At 38.3% G+C, this 11,496-nt stretch overlaps 1 protein-coding gene across 1 annotated transcript; it reads left to right on the forward strand.

Annotated features, from left to right (window-relative positions):
- Positions 1–4,594: 4,594 nt before the first annotated feature.
- Positions 4,595–6,360, forward strand: LOC107765680 (protein LURP-one-related 5-like). Its single transcript, XM_016584349.2, has 2 exons — positions 4,595–5,004; positions 5,632–6,360. Exons 1-2 carry the CDS (start codon positions 4,774–4,776, stop codon positions 6,025–6,027), a joined length of 627 nt encoding a protein of 208 aa, XP_016439835.1. The 5' UTR covers positions 4,595–4,773; the 3' UTR covers positions 6,028–6,360.
- The last annotated feature ends 5,136 nt before the right edge of the window (positions 6,361–11,496 follow it).

The following is an 11,496-nucleotide window of genomic DNA, read 5'->3' on the forward strand; positions in this document are numbered from 1 at the left end:
TTAGGCAATTTAACCCTAACCCTAGGTATATAGTACATATAAACACCATTATGAGTGTTTGGAGATGAAAACACAATAAACGCTGGACAGGGTTAGTAGTTCTCTGCTTCAAACAAAGAAGATTTTAGGATGTGGCAATAGAAGGTTCATTCACCACGTGAGTATTCCCGACAACCAGTGATTCGAGCCAAGTTGTTGCACTCGATCCGTTTATGCTTTGGAGAAAATAAGTCTCCTAAATTAGCGTTTACATCATATTATTACAACTATATTTATAGATCTATCATCAAAGAAACACAATTAGAGCTATAACTAAAGAAAAATACAATTGGCATAGATGGATCTACAATTTTAAGTTAATAGATGCAAAATACTATTAAAATTTAAGAGAAAAGGGTCTGTTTTACCCCTTTACTTTGATAAATAATATACTTTTAACCTCCATTATACTATTGGTCCATTTAAAGCCTTACCGTTAGCAAAATAGAAACAATTGTCCCTATTTTTAGGGGAAGTCCACCATGGCAAGTGTTAGGGGTCCGCCTCTTTGAGCTTGACTTGACAACGAGAGTGTTGTCATGGGGCAGCATAAGTGTTGCCAAGCTAAGGTGCACAAGCTAGCACCAAGGCAAAAAGGGAAATAAGCAAGTGATGGACAAGGCTTTGAGGGAGGCAAGGCAGCTTGGCAAGGGCTTGACAATGCGATGCGGGCTAAGGGTGACACTTGAGCATGGCAAAGGCATCAAAGCATGGGGCCATGATGCCAAGGCAAGGCAAAAACGGACTGGACAAAGGCAGGCTACGTGCAACGAAGGCATGCGCGCGAGGCAGACTTGTCATGACATTGGGGCGCGGCAAAGGGCCATGTGCGTGGGCAATGGCATGGGCTAAATGCGGCTAGAATGCACCTGAGAACAAGGCGTTGACGCCTGATTCAAGCCAAGGCACGCACATAGGCAGCGAGTTCTAGCATTGACAAAGTCAAAGGCGGTAATTCTTGAGTTAAAGTCTTGAATCTGTGTAAGAGTATTTGAAGGAGAAATATTTTATAATAAATCTTTAAATGATCTCTACAGTTCTCCACAAATCTCCGTACTTTTTTGCAACCCATAATTGATAATTATCTCTTGCGAATATGTGAGGAGAATCCAACGGAATGTATTTAATGCCATACCAAAAAAAAACTCACATCATTTGGTGGTGGAGATTGCTGGCTCTAATATCAATTTTAAGAAAAATATTTTATTATAAATCTCTTGAAAGATCTCTATAATTCTTTATTTCTCTTCTACACATAAAATAAGCTAACAATACCGTTATTTATAATAGTGCGAGGCCTATTTTAACTAGAAATAGAAAAATATATTCCTATATTAATTTGACTTCAAATCCTAATGAAACAGAACTAAATAAACTTGTAAATACCAAGTTCTAAATAATTTTAGTTTCCTATTATAACTTTGCATTAGTTTTTCAAGAGAATCTGTAACGATTCGACTTGTCGTTTTGAGTAATTATTCTCCTTTCTACTATTTGAAGTCTTGAATAGCTTCATATGATATATTATGACGTGTGTGAATTGTCGGTTTTGATTTTTCAGGTCTTTCGGGATTAGTTCGGAAGAATGAATTTCATGTTGGAAGCTTAAATAAAAAAGGGTTGACCGGGGTTTGACTTTTATGCAAACGACTCCGGAATAGAGTTTTGATGATTCTAACAGTTTTATATGGTAATTTTGGACTTAGGAGCGTGACCAAAAAATTATTTGGAAGTTCGTAGTCAAATTAGGCTTGAAATAGCGAAAATAGGAAAATTAAAAGTTGAAATTTTGACCGGGAGTTGACCTTTTAATATCGGGGTCGAAATCCGATGCTGAAAATTTAAAATAGGTCTGTTATATCATTTATGACTTGTGTGCAAAAATTTGAGGTCAATCGGACTTGATTTGATAGGCTTCGTCATCGAATGTAGAATGTTCTGACGTTGTTTCTTCAAGCATAAGTAGTATCACATTAAGAAAATGAGCTCCGAATTTGGTTTTGATTGATGCATTAGTTCCATATTAAAATTACGGAGCCATAGCAAAAAGAATCGTCGAATTCGAATATCGTATGAGAGAGTTATGCATATTTCCATGTCGAAAAAGATTTCCCGTCGCTGCGAGCGCCCAGGGTAGCGTGGGGCGCTAGCCCTGACACTGGGAATTGTTGGGATTCTGGAAAGTGCGCCAGAGGCAGCGCCCCACGCTACCTGTGGTGCTCGAAAATACCAGAGGCTCTATAAACAGGGTTTTTGACTATTTTTGACATAAACATAGTTGGGGAGCTCGGTTTGGGCGATTTTCAGAGGCAAACTTTACAAATTGGATTGGGGTAAGTGATCTTAACTTGATTTGGTCCGTTATTCATGAATCTAACATTATTTCAAGTACTTATTTCATGATTTGGGGGATTGGAATAGAAATTTGTCAAAAATTAATTTGAGGGTTTGAAGGCCGAATCGGAGTCGGAATTTAGTAATTTTTTTATGTTTGGACTCGTGGTTGAATGGGCGTTCATATTTTATAACTTTTGTCGGATTCCGAGACGTAGACCCCACTGTTGACTTTTGAATTAATTTCGGATTTTTATTGTGAAATTTAGTATTTTCATATGGAATTGATTCCTATACCTCGTGTTGATTGTATCGAATTGTTTTGATTAATATTCGAGGCGTTCGGAGGCCGAATCACGAGGAAAAGGTTTATTGGAATAAAAAATTTGCTCGGATTGAGGTAAGTAACTCTTCTAATCTTGGAGTTGAGGGTATAAACCCTGAATTATACATGTTATGTGTTTGGTGTTGAGGTGACACATACTAGATGATGGGCGTGTGGGCGTGCACCGTGTGAATTGTGATTTCGTTAATCCTGTGATACTGTGTAGTTACCTGAACTTATCTGAAATCATGAAAATCTCTACGTACTAGAGCTATTGAGCTAAAAATCATGTTGAGGCTATATGCCAGTATTATTGAGACCCACATAGGTCATATTGTTGTTGAATTTGTTTAAATTGAAATTTGAAACTCATTCATGTTCATTCATTTCATATTATCTCTCAGTCTCTGTTGCTATTTATTGATTCATCGTATCATTATTTTTGGGCTGATTTTCATGACATTGTGAGCCCGAGAGACTGGAGAGATTGATGACTGAGTAAGGCCAATGGCCTGATTGTGAGGATGATTATGGGATCGGGTTATACGCCGGAGCAGGCCATATTGGCTATATATATTATTATTTATGGGATCGGGCTACACGCCGCAGCATGAGCGACTGATTTATGCCATGATTGGCTTTGTTATAGCACTTGGGCTGAAGGAGCCCCTCCGGAGTCTGTACACACCCTTAGTGAGCGCAGGTACCTACTGAGTACGAGTGCCGAGCGCGAGTGCCGAGTGACTTGGAAGGATTGAGTGACTGTGAGGATTGAGTGACTGGAGAGCTGAGTGACTGTGAGGATTGAGTAACTGGGAGGGCTGAGTGACTGTGAGGATTGAGTGACTGTGAGGATTGAGTGTCTGGGAGGACTGAGTGAAATGATACTCTGAGAGTATGCATATGGTTTTATCACTGAGGTGCATCGCATTGACATGCACATTTGACATACATGCATAGAGATGCATTTTTCTCATGCTGTACGATATCACGTCATTCGTGACTTCTCACACATATTGGCATATGGGCATAGTGATGTATTTTTCACTGGCTACGTGAAAAGAAAACGAAACATCTTATTTATTGTTGAAAGGAATTTTTGAAAAAATCATAGTTTTCAGACTTACTCATATTTTCGGTGATTTTCGGAAAAGGATTTGAGTTTTACTTTTATACTTGAAAAGAAAATGTTTATTTTTCGGAATTGTATACGAGCTGAGCATTCTATTATTGAGTTATTACTTGTGCTGCTTTAAATTGTATTGTTATAAGATATTATTGGTTATTGGAGTGGACTCTGACCTTGGTGCAAGCTTGTCACTACTTTCAACATAAGGTTAGGTTTGTTACTTATTGAGTACATGTGGTCGGTTGTACTCATACTACACTTATGCACCTTGCGTGCAGATGTTGGTTGCTGATATTGCTGTGTTCGTTGGGAGCTGGATCTGAAGATGTACTTGCGTTCCGGTTGTAGCTGCCTCTTGTTCATGGTAGCCTTAGATTTATAACAATCTGTTCATGTACATTTCGAACAGATTATGTATTATTTCATACCAGTTTTGTAAATTATATTCTTAGAAGCTCATGGGTTATACTACTAGTCCTTGGGGAGTTTAATAGGGTCAGTTAAATATTATTTGAATCAGATATTTGTAAATTGGCTTACCTAACGGGTTGGGTTAGGTGGCATCACGGCTAGTTGGATTTTGGGGTCGTGCAATATCTATGTTTTAAAGTTTTGTTAAATATTCCTAGTGACGTTCATGGTGAATCAGGCGTAGGACTAACTTTTTCTAAACGTAATCGAATCAGATTCTTTAATATTTACCTTAGAGATTCCAAATTATAGAACATAACTCAAGAGAAATTAAATACTATATCTTCAACCCGAAAGTTCTCTCCCATTAATTCCTCCTCTCTTTCTATCTTTGACTACTTTTTAAGTGTATGAACGTCATCTCTTTCTTTTGTCTAAATACCAATCTTTGATCTCAAGAGAAATGAACGAATCCCATCATCCTATAAATAAAAGCTCCGATTCAAGAGAGAAACAGAAGTAAATTAAACCAGAAATGAAGGGTAAAGGCTCTGCTATTATAGAAGATACATTCATGTACAAAGAAGAGACTAATCTCACAGTTCTCAAGACCTCCCTTTTCTTCACCGGCGATGGATTTACTGCTTATGACTGTAAAGGCCAACTCGTCTTCCGAGTTGACACCTATGGCCCCGACTCTCGTGACCAGGGCGAACTCGTTCTCATGGATGCCTCTGGTAGATGCATTCTCACTGTTCGCCGAAAGGTACTAATAAATCATCAATTTTCTTTCTTTGCATGTCCGTGATTTATTTTTCCTCGTACTAACAAAAAAAAGTGGTCAAAGAACATCACGAGTCATAAAGAAAATATTTTTTAACTCTGCACTTAAACTTATTCTAACCAAAGGCCAGAACTGGTAGATGCCAATTTGATATTAATAGAGGAATTGTACTATCCAACATGGATGTTTGAATTTTTTCCTTTTAACTATTGTTTGAAAAAATTAGACTTTTGGGCCTAGTAGATGGTAGCTAATAAGATGATCCATTAAACAATCTAACCCTAACCCTAGGTATATAGTCGATATAAAACCATTATGGGCACTACAAACGGTGGCCAGGATTAGTAATTCTCTACTTCAAACAAAGAGGGTTTTAGGCTGTGGCAACGGGGGTTCATCTACCAGTGATTTCAGCCAAGTTGTTACACTAGATCCGCTTATGCTTTGGAGAAAATAAGTCTCCTAAACTAGAGTTTACATCATATTATTACAACTATATTTATAGGGCTATAATCAAAGACAATACAATTAGAGCTATAACCAAAGAAAAATACAGTTGGCATAGACTGATCTAAAATTTTAATTCATTATTTTTTCTTTTTGGAACAGAGACCAAGTCTGCATCATAGATGGGAAGGCTACATAGGAGAAAGAATGGAGGGGCAAAAACCAATATTCAGTGTACGAAGATCCTCCTTAATAGGAAGATCAAGTGTGACAGTAGAGGTATACAACAATAATCCAGTGGAAGAATACCAGATAGAAGGGTCATTTGCACAGAGGAATTGCAAATTTTTCAATGCAGATAAAGAATCGGTTGTTGAAATTCGACGTAAAGTGGACGCTTGTGCTAATGTGGTGCTTGGCACAGACGTTTTTTCTTTAAATGTCAAGCCTGGTTTTGATGCTGCCTTTGCTATGGGATTGGCCCTTGTGCTTGATCGAATTCAAGGTGATGATTATGTTGAAGTTAATGATAATAATACTCCCTCCGCTCCACTTTAAGTGATTTTTGATATTTGTTTTGTGATCCACAATATTTGATTTTTTTAAATATCAAAAAGGAATTAATTTCTTCGTTTCAAAGTTGTCCTTGTAGTAACTAGGAATAGTTTGTTATATTTTCAATAAGCAAATTAGAATTATTATAATAAATTTTATTGTTAATTAATACTAAAAGGTGAATTCTTTAACATAGATGTGAGAAAGCCAAAAAGTGACCGGAGGGAGTAAGGTTAATGTTGACCCCGCTGCTGATAATCCTCACCTTGCTCCTTGATTTTATTCATATTTCCACCAACCTTGTAATCAATAAATAATCAGATACTCTTTTTGTTACACTTTATTTATTCTTTCCTACGTTATGATGTACCTTTTTCTTTATTTCATGATTTTTTATGTCTTACTGTTGATAGGACAGGAATCAACATCGCATCAATTCTTCTGTAAAAACGAAGGCATATAAAAATTAAAAGAAAATCCGGATATAAAAAGTGCAGTATATATACATTATACTTTTTCAGTGTAGGTAGCAACGTATGACTCTAAAACATAAGCCAAAATGGAATAATTTTTAATAGTACAAAAACAAATTAGAACTTTTTCCAAAACAATAAAAGAAACTGTAGCATCTGAGGACCTCAGCAGGGGCGGGCATTCGATACTTCGGTATATTGTTGTTAATTTCTTTTAATCATAAAGCAAAGGAAAAAAAATTAGTAAGAAGCATAAGCGATAATCTTACCTTTCTGCATCAAGACACAACCCAAACCAACTCTAGAGGCGTCACAATACACTAAAAAGTCATCTGAACCTGTTGGCAAGGTCAACACCGATATTGTAGTCAATCTAGCTTTCAACTCATTAAAGCTTCTTTCACAAGCATCCGACTACTGAAACTCCGCTGCTTTCTGCGTCATCTTGGTTAACGGAGACGCAAGAGTAGAAAATCCTTCAACAAACCGCCGATAGTAGCCCGCTAATCCCAAGAAACTGCGGATCTCTGTCGGTGTAGTTGATCTAGGCTAACTCTTAACCGCTTCAATCTTTTGAGGATTAACCTTAATACCTTCACGAGTTACCACATGACCCAAGAATGCTACGGATTCAAGCCAAAATTCACACTTAGAAATTTGGCATATAACTCATTATTCAAAAGCGTCTGCAACACTATTCTCAAATGATTGGCATGCTCCTCTTGACTTCGCGAATAGACTAATATGTCATCAATGAAAACAATCACGAATTTGTCAAGAAATGGTTTGAAAACCCAATTCATTAGATCCATAAAAGTTGCCGGTGCATTTGTCAGCCCAAATGAAATCGCCTAAAATTCATAATGCTCGTAGCGGGTCCGAAAAGCCGTTTTGAGAATATCCTTCTCTCGAAGTTTCAACTGATGATACCCCCGACCTTAAATCAATCTTCGAGAAGAACTTCTCCCTTTGCAACTGGTCAAACATGACATCTATTCGAGGTAATAGATACCTATTCTTGATGGTCACTTTGTTAAGTTGCCTGTAGTCAATATACATCCTCAAAGAACCATCTTTCTTTTTCACAAACAATATTAGCGCATCCCAAGGTGATACACTAGGTCTAATAAACCTTTTATCCAGTAAATCTTTCAATTGCTCCTTCAATTCTCTTAACTCGGCTGGAGCCATTCGGTATGGGGGAATAAATATCAGTTGCGTATCTGGAACCACATCTTTCCCAAAGTCGATAACCCGATCTGGTAGAATACCCGGAATCTCATCAGGAAAAACATCAGGAAACTCGTTAACAATTGGCACAAACTAAATGCTTGTCACCTCTGCAGTTGTGTCAATGACTCTGACTAAATGATAAAGACATCCCTTCGTGATCATCTTATTCGCCTTAAGGTATGGAATAAATTTACCTCGAGGCTCAGCAGTATTGCCTTTCCACTCACGAACTAGCTTATTTGGAAACTCAAAATTGACCACTTTAGCACGACAATCAAGAATGGCGTAATACTTGTATAACCAATCTATTCCCATAATCGCATCAAAGTCAATCATTTCTAACTCAATGAGGCCTGCCGTAGTCTCTCGATCTTGAATTATAATTACACAATCCCTATAGACGCGGGAGGCAATAACAGAATCTCCCACCGGAGTCGACACAGAAAATGGTTCAAGTAGTTGTTCTGGATCAAATCCAAAATCCAAAGCAAAGTTCGGAGTAACATAGGAAAAAGTAGATCTATGATCCATAATATCATAAGCATCTAGAGCACAAACGGTAAGTGTACCTGTGACGACAATATCTAAAGCTTGTGCAATAGGGCGAGTAGGCATGGCATAGAAACGAGGATGAGTCCCCTGGGAAGTAGTAGGTGTATGCGGCACCTTTCCTGTATTACACCTATTGTGGGCTCCATTACCCCTAGGTGGGGGTGGTGCAACTGACGTAGTAGCCATAGAAGGTGTCAGATGAGCTCTCGAACCCTGTTTTCCATTAGGGCAAAACTTTTGGATATGACCCATCAACCCGCAACCATAGCACGGACCACGGGGTCCCTTGGTAACACTAGGCCTGGTCGTTACAGAACCCACACTACTTTGAGCATGTTGTGCAGTACGATGGTCACTTTGAACGGGCCTAGACTGGCCTCCCTGTCTAGTACTATATGCCACTGGAGGGCTATTGGAAGTTGTCTGCATCCTAGACTGCGGTGGGCCAGATGGCCCTTTGATGCTTTACCCCTTGCCCGAATTAGGCACTGCATTGAAAGTGCCAAAAGTACGGGCCTTTTTGTTCTGCTCCCTGTTTGCCCTCTCTTCCTGATGAATCCTCTCGAGATCCATTGCTAGATCAACAAAGTCAGTAAAGGTAGTGTTTCTTCTCCCACCAGTCGTATCTTTTCTGATGCCTGGAATCAAGCCACGAGCAAAGCAATTAATCTTCTCATCCTCGGTGGGGATGGGGTGGGGAGCATAACGGGATAACTTCTCGAATTTGATGTTATACTCAAGGACAGTCATGGTATCCTTCTTTAAGGTCTAAAACAATATCTCAAGGGCGGCTCTCACTCCTGGTGGTAACCACTTCTTAATGAAGATCTTCTTAAATTCTGCCCAAATCATTGGAGGTGCATCCTCCGGTCGACTTTTCTCTACCCCTTTGAACTAGAGGTCAACAATATCTTTCAACTGGCAGGTCGCCAATCGAACCACCCGGTAGTCTTTAACTCCTAGCAAAGTAGTAGCTTTCTCAACTTCCTCCAAGAAGTCCTGAGGGTCTGCACTGGGATATGTACCAGTGAAAACTGGCGGCTCAAGTCTCACAAATTTCATGGCCAACTGTGCCATGTCCTCAACCGCTGTGCTCTCATCCCTCCTTGTTGGAGTGCCTGAATACCAACTTGAAGGTTCTGTTGGGTCTGCATAGCCATGAGGTCAGCAAAAGTATCCATAGCCTTTCTAATATCAGTTAGGGCCTTTTCCAAATAATTTGGTTCTAGAGGTGGAGCAAGTGCCTCATCATATGACTAACCCTCTCTTTGATTTGTTTGTAAATTATAAATCTGCTAAAGTCATATGGGACAGTTTGGAAAAGAAATATGGTGCAGATGGCGCAAGAAAAAAGAAGTATGTGGTTGGAAAGTGGATCAAGTTTCAGATGGTTGCTGATAAGCCGATCATGGAACATGTTCACGAGTATGAGAACTTGACTGCTGATGTTTTGAACGAAGGCATGGAGATGTGTGTCACGACTAGGTAAGCCAATTATAATTATATTTCAAGCCATTTTTTTAAAAACATATAATTTAATACAAGTGTCGAAACCAACATCGAAAATATTCAACAAACAACCTCCCAAGACTGGTAATACTGAGTCACGAACTCTAACTGAATACATGAAATGATCTCAAGGATCGAATACTCAATACTGTTTGAATAATAATTAACAGTACAATAAAATGGAAAGACTCCAAGAAACTGCGACGACCAAGCACCTCTACCTTGAATCCTTGCGATCCCACTCTAACTCTGTCCGAGTATGATATCTTCAATACCTGGCTCTGCACAGAAATGTGCAGAAGTGTAGTATGAGTACACCACGGTTGATACCCAGTAAGTATCAAGACTAACCTCAGTGGAGTAGTGACGAGGTACAGTCAAGACACTCACTAGTCTAATAACATGTGCAATATAGTATACAAAGTAATAGAAAATAAATAACAATAAAGGCAACACAAATCAACCAGTGGTATGCACAACAGGGCAACAAGAACACCATTAATATTGCTCAACAAATAATAAATACAAGTACACCCAATTAAATCAAGTCCTTCAAATATAAATCTTTCGTCTGTATGCTTCTCAAATAATACTCTTCAGGATATAATACTTTTCAATAAATATATTTCGAATATACTCCCTTCAAATAAATATCTTTCAAATAAATCCTTTTCAAATATAATTCCTTCAAATGAATATCTTTCGAATAAAAGTCACCCTGTGACACCTTATTTCAAAATCATAAAGTACGAGTCTCAGCCCAATTTCATATTTCCACGGCACATCGTGCCAATTTCTCTATCACAACCGCACGGACAACTCACGTGCCAAATATCATTATCATTTAATCATGTAACCTCGTGCCCACATTTCATATCACAACTGCACGGACAATTCACGTGCCAATATCATCATTATTTACTCACGGCACCTCGTACCCACATTTCTCTTCATAATCCGCCTGACAATAGCCGCGGGCCCCCAATCTCAACATAAATCAGATTGTTATCAATTTACCAACAACAAGACAAATTACACAAGGTATAAAAGTAAACACAAGGAAAATCACAACATCACATAAAAATTACCAACGCAACAACTCCACCCCATCACATATCATCCCTGATAATAGCCACCCTTATCTCTCCTATAGCCACCCTTATCACTCCTATTATAGCCTCCCTTATCCCTCTGCCCTGACAATATCAATAGCCACCCTTATCGCTCCTATAGCCACCCTTATCTCTCCTATAGCCACCCTTATCGCTCCACCCAGATAATATCCAACACACATAACAATAGTGAAATGCCACCCTTATACCCACATAATATCAACAGTGAAATGCTACCCTTATATCCTCAAAATAATAATTCAATTAACATAACAATTTACACGGAATATTATCACGGTAACGTAACAAAATCAATTCATATCACAATTTATCCAATGGCCATAACCAATTCTAATGATATAACAAAATCAATTAATTTCACAACAAATAACCCAAGGCTCCACACAATGTATATAAAACCTCAAAAATAATCAACAGAGATAGAATATAATCAGCATAGGGCAACACCTTCATTAATCCAAATTTTGATAATTATATTAATACTTCTTCTTAAGCTTGCTTAATTAAATATTTGCAGAGGAAAAATCCATAATAAAATTAAATTCCAAGAAATATCAAACCATCAAACTCAT

Source organism: Nicotiana tabacum, chromosome 15 (genome assembly GCF_000715075.1).
Source record: "Nicotiana tabacum cultivar K326 chromosome 15, ASM71507v2, whole genome shotgun sequence".
NCBI lineage: Eukaryota > Viridiplantae > Streptophyta > Magnoliopsida > Solanales > Solanaceae > Nicotiana > Nicotiana tabacum.

Coding starts and splice junctions, on each gene's coding strand:
- LOC107765680 (XM_016584349.2), top strand. CDS start 4,774: ATGAAGGGTAAAGGCTCTGCTATTATAGAAGATACATTCATGTACAAA. Junction 5,005..5,631: donor TTCTCACTGTTCGCCGAAAG/GTACTAATAAAT, acceptor TTTTTGGAACAG/AGACCAAGTCTGCATCATAG.